Here is a 20,874-nt window from a genome sequence, read left to right on the forward strand (position 1 = left end):
GGCCCTCAGTGTGAAATAAAGGCTGTCAGACGTAGTGATACACAGGTTAGCTCTAATATGCTGCACTACCTAGTGATTTTCTTCTTGTGTTACTGCTCTAATCACCAGGAAACATTTGATTAGATTCTTGTAGTGCTGTCTTTTCTTATTGCCTGTTGCCGGAATCGTTGCCTGAAATCTAAATTACCCCACGCTTGTTTTTAAGAGCTGACACCCAGCTACAGGCATCAGTGCAGTTCTCAGGCTTTGATACAGAAGCTGCTTTTTTCATCCAGCTGAGCCATTTGCTGTTTGCTCAGTATATTATGGTCTAACACAATATGTGATCAAAGAGAATACGAGAGGCCTAAATGCAGTTATTGACTTTTCTTTTTGTTCTTTCTCTCCTTCTCTGTGTAGATATTCGTGACCGCAGGAAGAAGCCGGTGATGCTGTTTATTCACGGAGGCTCCTACATGGAAGGCACCGGCAACATGTTTGATGCCAGCGTCCTAGCCGCCTACGGCAATGTGATTGTTGTGACCATGAACTACCGGCTCGGTGTGCTCGGTAAGTGAGCTGGATGTCTTTTTTTATGTCGACACAGAGGCTCAAGTGCTCCCACAGCAGTGAGACACTCACTTTAACCTGATGACATCATGTGTGTAACATCCAATCTAAGACTTAATATCCCCCCTGGAACACAAAGTAGTCCTCTCTGCACTCATGCTAGTCGATCTCGCTCCGCAGACTCCTCTTCTCTAATCTGAATTGATTATACCGTTGATGGATGACATCAATAGATTTCATCAATCTAATGACAGCCAGTGAGGCGCTCATCATGAGAGCTCACTTTCCCATGGATTTCCTTTGTTGATTATTCCTGTTCAAACACTCTGATTGTTAAAGCGTTTTCTCTTCTTCAAAGTTTTATAAAAGAAATCTTCATCAGAGTGGCACAGTCACATGTATTTTGCACAAAGAAAACAAGTGCTAATCTTGAATTAGTTCAAAAGGAGGATTTTAATTTGAACCACAAGAGCCCTTCACTCATAACAGCAGCATTGTCACCACATTTGAGTACACGGAGTCATATTTGCATTTGTTGATGTATGTCTTTCCTCCTCTTTTTCTTTGTTTTTTTTTTTTTAACCAATGTTTAAATTGAGAATTGATTTTAAAAAATTATTTTGGTATGCAAATAAACCTCAATCATAAATCTCGACTCAAAGAAATGAATGAAATGACCATGACCTAACACTGGATTACCAGACTGTGGCATGTTAAAATGGGATTACCTTAGTCACACTGTGAGTCTATGGCAGAAGGAAAGCGTTGTTTACAGTGAGATAGTGTGAACTGTTTCAGTTTGATGAAGGGCACTTGATTGGGATTAAAACAAAAAACTGGTTTAAATTGGAATCTGATTTGGTGATCATTAAATTTCATGAGTAACATCATGATACATAATGTAGAAATTGAATTAAATTCTAATGTGAGCTTTAATGAAAGGAGTTGTGATATTTTTGGTTGTAGTTTGTGAAAACCATTCGAGATTGTGGATCTAGGACCAGAAAAGGCCTTCATTTACTTTTCACTTATATTGTGTCTTAATTAACTTGACACACCGGTAAGAATGTTTCACATATCCGTAGTCATGGATACACTTAACATAACCCTAACTCCGACATAAGACTAGTTGTTCACAAAAATAACTCCTTATTGACGTCACTTCTGGCTAACACCACAACTGAACCTGTAGCTGCTGCCTCTTTCTCCTCAATGACGCTGACTGGTCTGATCATACTCTTACCCAGAGCGTTCATATCAGCACCATCACAGACGTAGAATCTGGCCAATTCATCTGCTTCTGTGCAAATGGACAGCCCAAATTGTAACCTCTACCATTTTAAATGAAGTCAGTTCAGGTATACTTACTCCAAAAAAAAAGAGCTGTTCCTTAAGTGACCACTTGAGGCTGGCTGCAAAAGCACAAGAATCTTAATTAAAGAGCATGTTAACATGCAGATTTTAACATCAAGTCAAAGACTCATCCCACTGGCTCAGATTACAGAAAAATCAAAGTCAGTTACTATAATTTTGCTGACGACACACAGTTATATGTTACTATGTCAACAGGCTCTCAACTCGTTTAAATACAGGTTAAAAACTTACCTTTATATGGCTGCCTTTTACTGCCTCTGCCAAGGAGGTCATGTTTTTTGGAGAGTTTGTCTGTTTCTTTGTCTGTGACCAACGTAACTCAAAAAATAACTGAAAAATGGATATTGATGAAATTTTCAGGAAATGTTCAAAATGGGATAAGGAAGAAGTGATTACATTTTGGAGGTGATCTGGATCACCATCTGGATCCAGGTCTTTTTTTAAGGATTCTTTATCATTGTGAGATAGGGCCGTTTTCACCATATGTGTTTATAACTCCACCATAAATGGTCAGATTGCTTTGCAAAACAATACAAGACAAGGTCACCATAATTTCTGACAGATGTTAAAGTATGATCCAGATCCTGAAAATATTGTGGATACTAAGATCCAGAATATGATATATGTACTGGGGGCAATTCATTTGTAGCTTCCCAGTGTATATGCATTTGTACAGTCAGTTAACAACAACACAAATAAATAAATAATCATCAAGGACACATATTAAAGCAGGCATGGGACAGATAGAGATGTCAGACATTATAAGTAGCCTACATGTGCAAATCGTAGAGCAAGATAAAAACAAGGTAAGATAAAGATTTAAAAAAAAAACAATCTATGTCTAAAAACAGCAAGAAAGCAGATAAGACAAGAAATAAATAATATCCTCTAGAAAAAGTCATTGAAAGTGGGTACAGTCTGTATTTAGGAGCACATTAAGGTTATCATAGTTTTCAACACTGTCAGGAAACAAATTATCGTACAAACCTGCAACTAACATCAAATTGTAGCAGACAGTCATCTGAAAGGGAGTATAACATTAAAGTAGGACTAAAGTGTTGATGACAATCACAATATGCTGGCGTAGGTCTGCGCTCTGAGTGCTTTTCCAGTTAGAATATTTTACCAAATCATTTTAACATATTTTTTATCAACTGCACAACTCTTTGCTGGAATTAACATATTTCACTTATATCTTAAAATCTGTTTGAACCTCCTTTTTTGCGATTTTACTTTGTTTTATTGGATTTGATTATTATTTTAATTTGTTTTCTTTCAGTATGTTTTGCACTTTGGACTGCCTTGCTGAAATGTGTTATATGAATAAACTTGCCTTGCCTTAAGACCTTTGCACGAGGGTGAATTTACAGGTGGTGTGATGTAACTCACCTCACTGCCTCCACTCGACCTCTTTAAAAAACTGAACAAATGAAAGGATACGTTAGCATTACCAATATAAAAGGGCTTTTGACACCGTGCCTGTGAGATCATGACACTACTTTTAAAGTCTGTGATAATTACACATAACCAAGGTTGTGGTTTTGTTGAGTGGCAGGTTGTAGCAGCTTGCTAGCTAGCTATAGGTCCCTTTATCATGTCAGTGAGGCTCTGCACGGTCTGTAATTTGCTGTTTAAAAGCAGTGGTTACTTTGCTTGTTTCTGAAATTCTACACAGAGATTTTCTCTTTTTTTAAACGTGTATTAAATATCTTTACAAGTTTGCATAGTGAATATTTACCCAAGTCAAATCATCTCTCTTCAACTGCCTGCAAACTGATTCAAATTTACTGACATGGTTACCAATTGGACTTATCATTAGCTTCCCTTCAGAGTTCCCATGTCCTCATTTAAGCAGTCATTTCAGGTCAAAAGGCAAAATTTCACAACCTTCATATCAACCTGGTTTATGGTCCTGCACCCCCTTTAAACTTCCCTTCATGTAACAACCAACACGGTAATTTATTAAGCCACTAAGTCCTGCGTTGGTCCAGGTTTACACTTTACCAGCAAGTCTCACAGAAAGTCTTTTACGAGAGAGAATGCAGAGACAGCAACAAGCATGCAAATCAGACAGAGATCTGGCGTTTTTACTGACACAGAAATGCACCTCACACTCTTTCACTTTAACAGCATGCCCCCGCCTGGTGCCACAAACCACTAGGTGTCTATTCCAGAGCCATGTAATTCATTCCACAAAGAGCACGGACTGTTAAGGAGAAAATGTCTTTACAGAGTGTTTTAGTGGGTGGCTGCATGGTTATGATGCACTTTTGAGCTGCTTCAGCACAGAGAAAGTGAAAGATTTGGGGAGCGGTAAAAGCGGCTTTACAGGCAGAGTGTGTGCAGCGTGTGGCCTCAGTGCTCGGGGTCGCCGTGAGATCCTGACACAGCCAGGTTAAGAAAAGAGTAAAAGACTCTGTTCTACCACCTCAGCTCTCCAGCTCGAGCTTGTCATCCTTTTTCTGAAACACACTCGACTTTTCTTCTCTGTGTTACTCACCACGCTGTGGCTCGCTCCACAGAGAGCAGGAACATGCCTCTGAGGAGGCAGGTGCTAACTAAAGGAAACTAAATGCATTAGATATTTCATTAGCTGAGGAAAGAGTGGGCTGCTGGAAGCCGTTTCAAAGCTGGCTGCCTCACTTTGGTTTGTTTTGTTGCTTTTCTGAGGACGTTTCTGTGCTGTTTTCTGAGCGCTTTGACAGCCTTTTCAAATGACGACAGATTTTTATTTCCATATAATTACCTAAAGTGTTTGCTTTTCAATGCATCATTAGCATTCGTGCCACAAATGAGTGACAAAATGTGATCTGAAATCTGACTCCAGGGATTCATGGAACTGCCAGGAAACAATAACAACAGTGTGTTTCTTTTCTTTAAGAGATAAAAGCTGCTCTCCTCTCTACTGTCTTTACTCTAATTTCAGTAAATTGTGATCTTTTTTTCTTAAAGTCTAACTTCATTCTGCGAAGATCACAGCAACGTTCCTGAAAGAAAACCATATTAATTCAAGTTCCCAGAGGCAATGTACAAAGGAAGTTTTTCTGTTTATTATCAGATCTGTTGATAATGTAATCCATTTGTGACAGTTGCTAATTGCCACAAGATGGACATCATAATAATACAAAATGTTTTGGCAAATCACAGACGCAGTGTTTTTACTCTGTAGTGTGAGTCTTTTTATCCCAGCTTGAGCCTCATATGTGGAGTTTTAGATGGATGAAAATAATCCTTTTCAGAAGGAATCCAAATAAGTGGATTACCAACAGAAGTTAAGTTTTCAAAGAGGATGAAATGACACAGAGCTATCAGCAACTATTCCACATTTTGCACAAAGTTTGAATCTTCTAAGAAACAAGATAAAAGGTAAAGTATTAAATTCGTTCAGATTATAACTTTGTCACTGGACATGCATGAGAAAGAACATAAGCTTCTTTTTTAAACTCCCACATTTCTTCTTCCTTTTACCCTTATATTTGTCTTTCCTCACTAGTCTGGTGGTACTTATTGCACTTACTTCTTTCAGCACTCCATCTGTGACACTCATCACATTCTGTGAGTCAAGGAGAAATCCCATTTAGGGGGAGACTGTGTCATTTGTATGCAAAGAGAAAGCCACAGCTCTCTCCCAAATATGAGAGCCATCCAGTGCAATTTGGCCCGGATTGGGGGAAATGTGAGTAATCTCTCACCCCGTGCACCCTATATGATGGATGGTGTTTACCTCTGACAGAGAGGCACTCACAGAGATGCTGTGTGAATGATAGAAATGCACATTTGTTTGTGATGAGGTGTGGTGCGTGGAGCATGTGTAGCTGCATGCATTCATGCATATCGATGTCCGCTCAGTGGAAACACTGCGAAGGTTCCTGCTGTGTTTGTATTCTTGCTCCAGCAGTCTGACATGCTGCTTTGGAAGGGCAGTGCAGGAATTATTGATACAGAGGCTGGATGGGGTCAGGGGAAATGCAAACTCAATACAGCGTGTCTGCCAGGCAGAAGTAGTTATCTTTGCATGAGATTATTTTTAATCTCTCATGTGTCAGACCCCCTTCGGCACTTATGGGATGCTATATCTGTATTTTCTGTGAATTGATTCATAAAGTCTGTACCAGCCTTGGTTAGCACAGGGAAAGTTAAAACTTTGGTCTTGATTTACTTAGCCCACAACAAATTACTGTGAGGTTTACAAAGTTCTGCAGTGCCGTATGTTTTCAATTTCGCCGAGTATTTAATAACCCTGATCATTTAAATGATTACAGCTGGAGGAGAGTTAATTTGAATGCACTGCTGCTAATTAAGACTTAAAGCTGGTCTTTTTAAGCATTTCGCACATACTGTGGCTGGGAAGCAAAATGTTAGTTTTCTGCTGCTGATTTTAAAATCTGTTTGTCAGAGCTGATAAACATATTTCAGGACTGTAATTACAGTTTCCACAGACCTGTGTATTCATGAGCTTGCTTTGGTAAAAAATAGAAATAAAACAAAGTAGCTCCATGTGTTAAGTCTATGCTCAGTGCAGCATTGGAGTCAAGTCATTGTGGCTCTAGTGCAAGTTAGCAAAACACAGTCAACTTCAAGTCCCCAAAGACAAAATCCTAGTTGAGTCTGAGTCAAGTCTTCTTCACCTTGAGTTTAAGTCCCGGTTGAGTCCTCAGCACCGTAGCCCAAGTCTTAGTCCTATAAGCCTGCAGTACCACCATACTCCAAAAAAATGTAGTCATAGACTCCAAAGTCCAAGTCACAGTCCACCAAAGCCCACATAGGAAAGATTGGGTTCAGGATAAAGAATGTTGCTAAAACAGATAAAACTGATGTTTACCAGAGTTGAACTACATTATGTATCAAATCAGTTAGAGATGGTACTCTAAAGATGCTATGAGGAGCATCTGTTTTAATTGGACTCTCTCGCCACCTTGTGGCCTGGAGTCTCACACTCCGTCGTAAATGACTTTTACCAGGCGTGTGTTTGTTTTGGAATTAAATGGAGATCGGACCAAAACAACTTTTCTTTGCTCAAGACAACTTTTTACTGGATACAACGCACCAAGGTAAGGTATCAGCACAGTGAAATGTGACGTTATATGTAGCGCTATCGGAAGCCCGGTGCTCTGGCATATCTGTAGGCTAACGTTACAACAAGTAAACACTGTCAGTTCACACAGTAGTTAAGTAGCTGTGAATATGTAGCTCAGCTGACAGCCCGTTGCTCTAAGACATGTCTGTAATGTGAAACGTTAGTTAATCCTGGTTATGTGCTGCCAGTCATCGACCAGTCAGAGCTGATGTAACCTCACTCTTCATTTTATTGATAGACTCTCAAGTTCGAACAGACCACTGCAGAATAACTGCTGACTGTGGGTCGGAATGAACATTATCACAAACAGTTTAGCGCGTGTGTTAGAGTGATACAGCCCAAGCTAAAGGCTAATTAGCCTTTAGCTCTGTATCGCTCTCCCATTTAGCTTTTTTCTGCTCTTCTGTCTTTTTTCTGTCTGACAGTTAGGCTCCAGTGTCCACCATCACTACAAAAACAGTCGCAGAAATCATTTTCAGAAGAGACAAAACACAGATCTCTGTGTTTTGTACTAAACTTTGTCAGCTGGCATGGTGTTGTCACAGAGACCTAGACGTGTTGTAAATCAATCCGGTCCTGCTCGACCCGATCAGGAAGCTTAGAAGTGGCTATTTAAAATAACATGTAACCTGTAATATTTGTGCTAATAATCTCTTTTTAAAGTGTGGATATGTGGCATATATCTAGAAAGGAGACTGTTTCTAGATCACATTCACACTCCTCCCAGCCACTTTCAGATTTTAGTGTGAAGAACAGGCTGCATGTTGTTAACACCTCCAAATCGCATAACTACGTAGAACATGCAGTGGCAGAAATTTCATATGAAGTAAAAATAAATTTATGGGTTTGTTTAAAGTGGAGTCACTGCTAGCTGTTACTATATTTTTTATTATTCTTGTCATTCAATATTATTATTTTTTCCCTCTTCTTGTTATGAAACGTTGAAGATTAATTGGTTGGCAAACCTCGCCCAGCTGCTAAAGCTAACGAGCCAGCTAGCTTGTTTTGTGTGCAAAGGCATGGATTCAACTTTGGCTTGGAGCGCTGGTTTCAAATGTGTGTTGAGCATTGTTGGGAGAGTCTGATAATAAATGGGATGTCAGTTTGGTGAAATCTATGTATGGCTGCCAAACCCTGAGCCATGAGTCACTCAGAGGATAATACTGGTAAACAGAACAGCTGTTTCCTCCGCAAGCAGTTTTCTCAAATGCAGAGCTGCACTGTTCTGTTTGCATAGCTAGTTTGATGACATGAAGCATGTATTTGTAGTGGCTGTGGCTTGTATTGCTGTGAAAGACTCCACTAGGCTTAGAAAATTTAGGGATTTAAGTTTGTTTTGGTGAACTGTTAAGAGTCAGTGTCTAAATTCAAACTACTAATTGAGTCTGAATAATCCTAATTATTTCTATTCATTCATTTTTCATACATTATTAAATGAATCACTTTACCCTGGGGTTACAGGAGGCTGGAGCATATCCCTGCAGTCATTTGGCAAGAGGTGGGGTACACTCTGGACAAGTTTACCAGCCTCTCACAGGGCCAACACACAGACACACAACAACTCACACAAACACTCACACTTACAGCCTGTTTAGAGTAACAAATCAACCTGATGAGCATGTTTTTGGACTATAGGAGGGGGGTGGGGGACCTGGGAAGGACCCATGCATGCACATGGAGAATATCCAAACCTCACACAGAAAGGCTCCTGCCCAGCCAGGGAATCAATCCAGAAACCTCCTTGTTGTCAGACAACAGGCTGCAACAAGCATGTAGCCTGTTTATTAATTCATTACCACTTAATACAGACATCAATCCTAAACACCATATAATCTGCTGACGTGCTGTTTTGGCTTGGCTGAGGATCAGAACGAGCCAGCTGCTCTCTGAATCATGGGCTGAAGGTTTTAGCTGAAGAGCCTCCCCTCCACCATGCCTCACTCCACCTACAAGGTTTTTCTTCCATAAATTAACTTCTCTGGTATTTTTGAAGGGTTGTTTGGCACAACACAAATGATTAATGCATGCTCATTGCACAGTCGAGTGAAGGAAAAGAATAGAGGGTATGAGTTTACGCCACTTCCCCTCAGGGACACGCCCACTTCAGTCGGACTGAGTGTCGAAACAGACCTCACTTAGCATTGCTTGACCTTGACTCAACATAGCCACGAATACATGGACCCAAATAAACCACTTGCATTTGGTTTATTTGCTCAAATGGAAAGAATTTAACCTTTGTATACACCTCATTCTGAAAGAAAAGTGCCAGTCTGAATAGACATTTAATCGGTTTCACAGGGGTGGAATCTTCCTTCCCCCAAACCGATTGAGGTATCATGTATCCACTCAGACGGAAAGTTGTCAGGGTACGTTCTTTTAGCGCAAGCTCAGATATGACGTATGACGCAACTAGAGACGTTCCTCAACTTTAAAAATGGCGGCAAGCCGTCAGCACTGCAGGAAAGTTTGCTTTTGATCCGAACTTTGAAGAACTGAACATAATTTCAAGACTGGACGGACACTTGCTATACGGAGTATTGCAACACCGTGATAAAGAAAAACTGTTGTCGTCCGTCTTTGATAAATGACGTGATGTTTACGTTTTTCTGCACATGCCCCAATGAGTATTCTGTTTGATTACAGCGGCGCATGTAGACCAGAGATTTGAATATTCCTTTCCACGTATACTATTGTTTTCGGAAAAGTCATTCAGAAAGATTCCATTCGGAAAGATGAAAAACTCCTCATGTAAATGTGGCTAGTGATTTGTTAAAGCTACCAAAGAACCAGGGGTCCACGAACATCGACACGTGGCCAGAAATCATACCCTGACATTTATTTAATTAATTTTAACGCCAGGAAAACACTCCATGTAAAGCCTAAAAGTTCAGGCTTTCTACAGTGTACAGTGATTGGCCCAAGTGAATACACGTATTGTACTATCTATTTGTACTTTTGGTATTCAACACAGACTGTATTATTAATAGACGTATAGTTTCCACGACGGTATTTAAGTAAAGTTAACATCAAATACTTTATACGACACAGCTACAGCTGCTTGGCTGGAGTTCCCCTCATTTGGAAAACTGGGTTAGCCTCAGTTTAAGCTAGTTTACAAATCACATCGAGCACAACGTCCATAATCACACAAACACAAAAATGTTTCAGTTATGAAAAATATGATGAATAAAAAATGCTAACATTTAGAGATCTTGAAATTTAAGTAATGATTTTTATTTACCTAAAAATACAGCATAATTAAGTTACACAAAAGGGGAACCACAAATTCAGCTTTCGTTGCCTGGATTGTTTCTGTAAATTACAGCGATCCATCAGTTTCTATTTGTCTTTCAGTAGTCGTCAAAAGATAGCTCTGATTGATTTTCAAACATTTTTGTTCAATCAACCGCACAACAGCTCTTCCCCATTTTTGGATTTTGTATATGAGTTTAGACAGTATTTAAGCCAACGCTGCCCCCACAGACTGTATAAAACATGGACGAAGCATCCATGACATCACCTGTCTGTTCCTGAAATCGAGAAATGAAGCCAATCCATGGACGCAGCCACATTCGCTATGATGCCGGCTGTTAGTTTTTCTTTGAGCAGCTACAGGACACCTGGCGGTCACGTGACCTGAGCTGTGCCTCTGATTGGAAAATCAAATGATAACTTTTAAATTGTAGAGAAAGAAAAAAAATGTACTCACCATACAGTGTGTTCCGATGGTGAAATTTAGGGTTTTAGACTCCAGCTGTTTTTAGAACCAGGCTGTAAATATGCTTTTAATGCTGTAAAAGTCTGTTTTTATGGCTGGGTGTTACGGCAGTGACTTCCTCTTGCTGTGACATCACATACATACTTTCTATAGCAGAGTGCATAAAACATTGTTTTCAACAGCCACAGTAGATGAACTCCTGCTTTTCTACACGAACATTTGGAACAAGTATGCAAATTGTTCTAACTCTCCACCTCTTTGCCCCATTTTTGGCTTTGGGACAACTAAGTCAGCTGCTCCCCATGTCTTCATTCCAGACTCTTGCTTTCTTTTTTTATGCTCAGTGCCTCTGTGCTTCTGCTGCCTCTTTAGATTGTCTTATCCCCTGTGGCAACTTGGCCATCAGTTCATCCATTCTAAACCCTTCACAGCATCCCATTTGGAGAGTTACAGCCCCAGCCAAGACTGTGACTTTGTATCTTGTGGTATGAACGGCTCCAATCTTAGTCAGAGAGGAGGAATGCAGACTTTACCTCATGCTTGTTCAGGTTTTTTAAAGATGTTTTTAAGATACAGCTTGGGATTTCTCACTCTCTTGTAATCTATTTCTTGAATCTTCTACTATGTGTTAAACTTACAGGAGAGCAAAAAAAAACAGAATCAGGCCAAGACAGACAGAGATGACATTAAAAGAGGTCAGGGAAGAGAAATCAGCCGTCTCCCTTTTTCTTTTTTTCTCCCCATCCAGCTGATGGAGAGACGTGATCTTTTCTCTCCCCATCTCCTCTGACACCCTCATTTAACAGGCGCCTCTCCAGCCTAGCCGCGCGTCACGAATGCTAACCACCGTGGAATCACTCGCGTAGCAGCAAAACGCTTGACTTTATAGATATGCTAATACGGAAATTTACCTGTCTGCAGCCAGACAGGAGAGTGTTTCCAGCAGCAGACGTGTCTGAGTGGCAGCATGGAGGAGGGGGTGGGGGTGCAGCGAGTGAGCTCCAGAGAGCCTCCTGCAGGGAGTCCAGGGTGTAATGAAAAGCCTCGCTGGGCGACTGGGCGCTTGACCTTGCCTTGGCTGCTTTGGTGACAGACATGCTTACAGTTCATACCCCATCTTCACCCCAATGAGCTTTTTATTTCCGTCTGCCAACAGAGTGAGAGCTGGAGCAGAGAACAAGAGCAGGAGGGAGAGATGAAAGCGAGACAATGTGTTCATTCAAACATTTACAACCATGATGAGAGCCCAGACACGGACCAGCGCTCTGCAGAGCTTCAACTTCTTTTTTTTTTGTGGTGCTGTAACACTTACGCCGACATACTGTACGCAGCATGATGTGTGTTTGTGTGTGCTCAGTGACCAAGATACACACAGAGAACTGGGTGAGGGATTTTGAGGGATGAGAGAAGTGACAGTGGGAGAGAAATTGCAGAGAGCAAGAGAGGGGGGAAGAGGGCCTGCATTTGCCTGTGATGCTAAAAATAAAACCTGCAGAGCGGCTTTTTGAGTGTGCACTCGAGCAGACATTCATCTAGAGCACAATTATATGTGCTCTGAGCTGCTGCCTGTGCACAAGCATGCAGCAGATATGCCATCTCCTGCATCCTCACTCTTAAGGGCAACACGCGTGCATGCAAACACACACATGCAAATACAAGTGAATGTTTTGCAAACAGAAGAAATCCTCCTGAATGATCTTACTGACACAAACACTCACCCAATCATGCACTGTTACTTTGTAAAACTCATTAATGGGCTTTCAGGAGTGTAAAAGGCCTCCTGCAGGTGGTCCTTCAGTGTGTGTGTGTGTGTGTCTGTGAGCGTGTTAGTGGCCCCATGACCAGACTGCAGTGTGACAGGTGAGCAGACAGGACAAGAGAAGATATTAAGATACACACAAGCCAAACATTCACACACACTACTCTGTCTCCACGGCAACCGGCAACAGAATTGATGAGCAAAGTCCTCTTGACTCTTTGTGAGGGGAGAGAAAAGGGGACTGTGGCGCCTCAAGTGTGTGCATGTGTGTGTGTGAGTTGGTAAAAAATGTGACTTTGAGAAAGAGCGCTGGCTGGTCCAGTATTTTCTGAGCAGGGATTAGCACCTCAGTTGTCCCACTTCACACACACACAGACACACACACACACAGATCTATACACATTCCAGGGACCGGTGGGATGCACACTTTGCTCTCCAGCACTGACACACACATTAACACAGTCACACACATGCATTCGGACAGCTCTACACGCTCCTCTTTCATCACTCCCCAGACGTTGTTTCTCCTCTGTTTGTCCTCGGCCTTGATACGCTCTCACCCGACACTCCTTCTTCTCTTCCTCCTGCCTTTATTATCTTCTCTTCTTTATTCCCTCACCTGCTCTCTCTCAGCTCTCCTCCTATAGATTCACACTTTCAGGAATCTCAGATGTACAATAAGAAATTCTACAACCTGTATGCCCAGGCTCTATCCTCACAGTTATTCTTACTAGTTTTGGATTATTTCCGTTTTCTAAATCCCCCTTTATTTTCTTTTTAATCCGTCACTGTCATCATTTTCAAATCCTTCTAAAGAGCTGCCCGACCCCGAAACACAGCAGAGAAGACTAATTAAATGTTAAAATCTGGTGTCTTATCATCCAAAAATGAAACAAACCCTCATGAAGTCACTTTAATGCATTTTAAAAGTAATATCACACATTTATTGCGTGAGTTGTCAGCTGGGCTGCACAGGGAGCTATTTTGTCCTTGCAATATTAAAGCAAACACTAGTTATGTCAAGCAGGGTTTATGTTCAGGTTTTATAAAACACAAGAACAAGTGTTCTGTGGTAAGCACCAGCCTCCTGAGGCTTCCCAAAGAAATTGAAATTTTACATAAATCATTACAAACCCTTGTCTTTCAGTCCTCTGGATTAGCGACTGTAGCTACCCGCTGCACGGGGATCTACTTCAGAGACGACTTGGCAGAAAACCTAACGGTTCAAGAGGCTGCAGTTAAAAATACACGCTGATTTTGCCCATGAACTTGTTTTATGGTATTCACATTTTTATAATAGAGCATTGGCAGAGCTAACCATGTGCACGAGTCAAAGCTGCTTTCTCTTTCAGGAGCCCATATCAATGCATCAGTGTGCGCGCTTTCCAATCTGTATTAATTTACATCTATATTTTCATGTCCTTTGAAGACCGTTGTTCACACACCAGGGATAACTGGAAGCTTTGGCCTGAAGCGTCTGTGTACACTGAGTGCATACAGCATCTCTAACCATGACCAGATGTTTCAGACTGCTGGTGGATAAAGGTTGCAACCTCAGCAACATGAGTCTCATTCTTTATTTACCAGAGCTCAGTCCTGCTTCAGACCCTTTCAAGGCTGTGTTTGCAAAGTGTAATCCCATGAGTCTTTGAGCAAACACAGTGTTTTGTCTGTGGGGAAGCCTTATTTAAAGTAGACCCATAAACAGCCTGTTTCTCTGTCACACTCATCAGCATAACACATACACGTACATGAGAGCTGTTACTTTGGTTAGTGAAGAGATCTCATCATTTCAATTCTATCTCATTTTTTTTTACAGGATGATTTTGATAATTATCTCATAAGTAGTCCTTCTTTCTATATCAGAATATAGACTTTATGTGTATTTTTATGATAAATTAGTTACCTTCTATGTCATAATATTGACTGCTTTCATATATATATATTTTTTTACATTCTTATAATTTTGATTTTTTTCGCATATCTTTTTCTCGCTTTCTCATAATTTTTTCTTATCTTCCCAATGCCTGAATAAATTAACATTTATTACCTCCACCAAGGCGGTTATGTTTGTGGGACAGTTTGTGTCTTTGTTTGTTTGTCTGTGAACAACATAATTCTAAAAGTTAAAAATGGATCTTGATGAAATTTTCAGGAAATGTTCAAAACAGGATAATGAAGAAGTGATTACATTTTGGAGGTGATCTGGATCACTGTCTAGATCCAGGACTTTTTTAAAGGATTCTTTGTCATTGTGAGATAGGGCTGTTTTCACCATATGTGTTTATAACTCTACAATAAATGGTCGGATTGCTTTGCAAAACAATACAAGACAAGGTCACCATAATTTCTGACAGATGTAAAAGTACGATCCAGATCCTGACAATATTCTGGATATCAAGATCTGGAATATGAAATTTGTACTGGGTCATCATAATTTTCAACACCGTCAGGAAACAAATTATTGTATAAACCTGCAACTAACACCAAACTGTAGCAGACAGTCTGCTGAAAGGGAGTATAACATTAAAGTAGGACTAAAGTGTTGCATGACAATCACAATATGCTTGGTGGAGGTCTGCGCTCTCTGAGTGCTTTTCCAGTAGTAAAAAGAAATGTCATTCTGTAATTTTGTATTCTTACAGATGCTAAGTTGAGTGGACTTTGTGAATTTGAATATGGCTTATAAAGTTATAAATGAGTTGTATTAGATATGTATAGATATAATTAGTTTACCTTGTGATGAATATACTGCTGTAGTGCTTTTTATAAATCTCTGGCATGTGCAGAATATCAATCAGTGGACGCTAGTGGGAAACAAAGGTCATCTGAGCTGCAGCAAGACTTGACACAGTGTGACGAAAATTTGCGACTGATAATTATATATTATATTTCATTTATATTTCAATTTTCTTGAATAAGGTTCAGAGCGGCTGCATTGAAAAAGATTAAAGTCATAATGTTTCGAGATTGAAGTTTTAATGTTGTGAGGGTCAAGTCGTAATATTTCAAGATTAAAGTCATAAATTACAGAAAACATCATTTTCAGCTATGGTCCGTCTCTAAAGAGCAGTTAACAGCTGGGAAACACTGTGATCCCCCTCTGTGATATTTAAGCTTTCATTCAGATAAACCAGCAGCTGTAATTAGGACTCATTCATATAAACCTATATCTTTACATAACAGCTTTCTCTCAATTTTCAAAATGGACAGTTGTGGCAAAAAGTTTTTAGAATGGCACAAATTTTGATTTTCACAAAGGTCATTGTTTTGTTTTGTTTTTACTTAAAGAGAATCTGTAATCCTCTAAATTTGTGAATTTTATCTCGCTTGATTTATTCCCGCATTGACCTCACTGCTTCTGTCTTTTTCTTCCTGCCCTTTATCTTCTTTTTGGCTCCCTCATGCTCATCCTTTTTTTTTTAATCTTACCTTCATGTCCATGTATGATTTGCTGTGTGCACTCTCCTAAAACTGAGTTATGGGGCAGATTATGCTGATGTATGTTTCACATGTCAAACAATCCGCTTTGTAAGTGAGGAACCATGGGCTGGTAATAGCTGGGGATGGATCATCATTACTGAGAGATGACAGGCGTTTGAATCATCGCGCCGGGTTGCGGGGCTAACTGGGAGACTCACTCCTCCCTGGGGGATGGCACAGTTGTTTGGGAAGCCAAAAAGCAGCTTCTCATGCATCTTTACGTTCACTTTGACACCGTAACAAACAAGCTGTTAGTGAGTGTAAATGTGTGCACAGCAAAAGAAAACAGACAGCTTTTGTGCTGAATCGACTGTGACGTGTTGCGATCTTTGTGCGTCTGTGTGAACTAAAGAGAGCTCAGCCTCTGAGCTCTCTTTGCACGCAGCCTACACACAAACATAATAAACAACATATGGTGACAGGATGCTGGTGTTTCGAATAGCACTGCACTGAAGCCTGTTATTTTATTAATGTTTTGCTCTCTCAGAGTTCAGCTCATAAAGAAATGTTTGACCTTTCTGCTCTGTGTCACAAATATCCAGCTACAAGTCAACAAGAGATTCTGGGCCCTAAGAGATAAAAGACAATGCAACGAAAGTTAATATATGAGGATTGGATTCAACATGAAAATGAAATGTGCTGAATGTCATTTAGCTCAGATGTCTAATTCATGAGTCAAAATTAATACAAAAATTTTCAACATTTTTATTTGATTCAAAGTAAACACGAGTGAAATACACGTTAAGCTATTTGATCTAAATGAATCACATGCACATGAAATAATGCAACAGAAAAATGAAATTATTATTTTCTAATCTAAAAAAAATATGTGATAATGTTAAAGCTTTAGTTAAGACACTTCCATATGCCTCTGTTCTTTGTTTTATTGATTTTATTTTCCTACTCTCCTTTGCAGATTGTAGTATAAAATGTGCTTTTATTTTGAAAGGTCAACATCTCAACATTAAGTATATCTCAAAGCTTACTGGTTAAACTTAGCAGCAAAAAAAGGTTATACTGAGGCGCTGATATGAACCAGCAGAAAGGTCACACTCCCCCCTATAGAGGTCACACACTGGGATGGGTTTGTGCCGGTTCTAGTTACTGAACCTAAAGTTGAACTGGCCCGACGTGTTCAGACTGAGGAAGTTGAGGCAAATGGAGAAGATATGCGTGCAGTGGTTGAGTGAGGAGACTAAATTTATGATGGTGATTTGGGCATTATCAGAATTGTGTTAGCAACATAAATCAGGGACTGAACTGAACATTTACAATGAAGTCCTTTATACTTCTGAGTGTTACTTGATGTCCAGATTCATTCAGTCATTCATTCATTCATTCATTCATTCATTCATTCATTCATTCAGCAATTTAGAATGATCAGTTAACCTGATGAGCATGTTTTTGGACGGTTTTATGTCCAGATAGATTTATTTATTTTCAGTTGTTTTTGTTTCATTGATGTGTCTTTTTTTTTTCATTTTATACGAAGAAAGACATGGCACTGTCTTGTTCTACAGCAGTCACAGTCTGTTTTTTTTTTATTATCATTATTATTATTATTATTATTTATGTATTTATGTTTTGCTTTTATTATTATTATTTTATTTTAATTATTTATTTATTTATTTTTCTATGTTTTTTATTTATTTATGTATTTATTTATGTCTTTCACCATAGATCGTCACATTCAACTGTTTCTGATTGTAGGTGTTCTTGATTTGTGGGGGTGCTATCCCTAGCAGGAGGCATACAGGGTCCATTCCCAAAACCTTGTTAAAAATCACATTCAACTTTGAAACAATTCCCCAAAAAAATCATGTATACACACACAAGACCACACAGTACAGCACGGTACAGTACAGTACGGTACATCGTTAAGAATGTCCTCTCTAATTGTGTCAGGTTTGAAATCTAATATAGAAAAAAACGGTTTTGTTCTAATATGAGATTTTAAGACTAATATCAGTCACAGGCCCCTGGAATGATCCTCTTTTTATTCTAGGCACCTCTTGAGGTATCCTTTACAAAAATAAAGGCTATTTCACGTTTAAAAGATGGATTAAATTTTTTTCAACTTAACTTCCTCCACCACCTTCTTATTCTTTGACTCCAGTTTCTTCTCCCTGAAACAATTCTTTTGAGAGCAAGTGAAAAGTTGATGTTGCCACTGAAACTTGTAAGGGAATGGCTTCAGAAAAGAAGTTTAGTCAGTTTGGTGAAAATTGAGAGGTTCTCTACGCGTCTCCCAAAGAAATTACCTCATTATATCCCCGTCTTGTGAGGCTGCTTTCTGTGTCTTTGCTGCTGCCGCTTATTTTACCGGTTAAATGCTGTGGAAGTAAAAAGCACAAAAACTTTGAGAATGTATTCATTAAACCATCAGTATCAGGAAAAAAAACTCATGTGCTGAAAATTCAGACAGCAGTGACATTTTCTGAAAATCCACCGTTTCTCTGAGGACATCGACAGTGAATAGATTTTCTCATGGTCATTTATTGACAGCCTGATGCAAGTAAAGATATGAATTCATCCTCCTCTTTTTTATTGTTTGCACCTGTATGGCAGGGATTTTTACAGTGGTGCAAAATATGATTGGGATTTTCAATCACTAGCTTCAAAATGTGTTTTTTTTCTAATAACTCTCTACTTTCTTTAATGCTCATCATAAAGATATTTTATTATTCAAATCTTTTTTTTTTTAAACAGAAAGAAGTGTGTTGAGATTAGAAATCCATTTTGGCCAAGACAGACAGGAGCACAGTTATATAGTTCCAACAGAAACAAACACAACTAGAAAATCACTCAGAGAGCGCAGACCTCCACCAAGTATATTGTGATTGTCACCAACACTTTAGTCTTACTTTAATGTTATACTTTCTTTCAGCAGACTGTCTTCTACAATTTGGTGTTAGTTGCAGGTTTGTACGATAATTTGTTTCCTGACAGAGTTGAAAATGATGATGACCCGGTACATATTTCATATTCCAGATCTTAGTTTCCAGAATATTGTCAGGATCTGGATCGTATTTTTACATCCAACAGAAATTATGGTGACCTTGTCTTGTATTGCTTTGCAAAGCAATCCAACCATTGGAGTTATATACACATATGGTGAAAGCGGCCCTATCTCACAATGATAAAGAATCCTTTAAAAAATTCCTGGATCCAGACAGTGATCCAGATCACCTCCAAAATGTAATCACTTCTTCATTATCCTGTTTTGAACATTTCCTGAAAATTTCATCAAGATCCATTTTTAAGTTTTTGAGTTATGTTGTTCACAAACAGACAAACTCTTCCAAAAACATAACCTCCTTGGCGGAGGTAAATATCAAACTCAAGTACTCATCACAACTTCCTCCAGGATTCAAAACATCACTAGATACATTAGAAAAAGCAGACAGATGCATCTGATTTAAAGTCATTCAAGATTCGCTTTAAAAAATCCAAAAGGCCTATTCTATTTGTAGGTTGTTCCAGGATTCCCACTTTTAACATTTCATCCTGGTACAATTTAATCACCACCAACAATAAAAACAAGCTTTCCTGTGTTATTTGATCAATCAGTCAGGTGAGCAAAATAACTGGTTCAACCCTGCCCTCCCTTTTATACCTTTATCAAAGATCTATGCTCAGGACAGCCATCCTGATCTCACCCCCTCCATAACTCTTTCCAATTACTGCCATCAGACAGGTGATGTAAAGTTTCACAGAAAAAAAAACATTTATAATGTACATACATGTATAATATTCCTCCTGGTTAACAACAAGTAGCTTAATATCATGCCTCTTCTGTTTGTTTTTTTGCATGTTTGATTGTTTTTATGAAGGTTGTTCATGCAGTGTTCAGGCCATGTCAAAGCCACAGAGATGAGGTTGGAGCCTGGGCACCAAACATGTAACATGTTTTTGCTGCTACAATCAATGATTCTAGCTGTTAGTCCTCTTTGAAAATTAATGCCCATGTTGGTGCGATGGTGACGCTTTGCTCTGGTTGGAGCTATGGGAGCTTGAACCAGAAACAGCCTACATGCTACATCATCACAACCTGACAGACAATACTCTGGATTCAGCACCATGGACAGCGTCACAGCAGTAATTGTCCTTCCTGTCAGGAAGCTGATTGAATGAGAAACTCCATCCAGCACAGTGACATCCCTGCTTGTATTTGCATCAGTTCCTTGTTCCTTTCATTGCATGCTATGTCCTCAGCCCGTTCCTCCAGCCTCAGCGTCTCCACGCCAGCCTGCTACTCACCCCTTTGCTTCCACCAGCACAAGATCCTCCAGAGGCACAGCTAGGCACATTGGCTCACCCTACCTCTGTTCTCTCAGAGCTCCACGAACCCTCACTGCTCCCCATTTCAACCCTGTCATCACCATTGCATTAACCCATCAAGCCTGGCTAACACAGCACCTGCGGCCAGGAGAATGTGAGTGCACGCTTCATTACTCATGTCAGATTTTCACCTCTTTTTGTGCCTTAACACACATATAAAAACACACACTGGCAGTTTGAATGGTAATAACTGTAATTTGCATTAAGAGGAGGGAAAAGGTCAAGGACGGGACTGAATGTGTGGACCACATGGTTGGACAGGGGCACCTGTGACTGACAGGAGGGAGAAGCATGATAATGTCAGAGGCAACAGGACACTTGGCATGAGCACACACACACATACTACAGCATGCACACACACACACATAATAAAATGAGACAGCAGAGGACCATGGGAGAGTGGGGTGAGGGAGTTCAGCAATGCATGAAGCTCACCCTCCTCCTCCTCCTCCTCTCACACACATGCACAAACACACATGCATGCCAAACACAGGCTGGCCCGAGCAGCTCTGTGGCCCAAATAACAGATGCCGGGAGCAGTGTGAGAGCGGGGCTACACCTGCTCTCCTCTGC

At 39.9% G+C, this 20,874-nt stretch overlaps 1 protein-coding gene across 2 annotated transcripts in view; it reads left to right on the top strand.

Annotated features, from left to right (window-relative positions):
• Nucleotides 1-20,874, top strand: part of nlgn2a (neuroligin 2a) — a 322,483-nt gene that overhangs the window by 218,596 nt on the left and 83,013 nt on the right. For both annotated transcript variants that reach the window (XM_074699274.1, XM_074699275.1), the window contains one exon: nt 400-549. In XM_074699274.1, coding sequence (XP_074555375.1) covers nt 400-549 — 150 coding nt within the window. The remainder of the gene's footprint in view (nt 1-399; nt 550-20,874) is intronic.

This window comes from Halichoeres trimaculatus, unplaced genomic scaffold (assembly GCF_033239565.1).
Source record: "Halichoeres trimaculatus isolate MK-OKI-2021-1 unplaced genomic scaffold, fHalTri1.1 fHalTri1_scaffold_22, whole genome shotgun sequence".
NCBI classification, from domain to species: domain Eukaryota; kingdom Metazoa; phylum Chordata; class Actinopteri; order Labriformes; family Labridae; genus Halichoeres; species Halichoeres trimaculatus.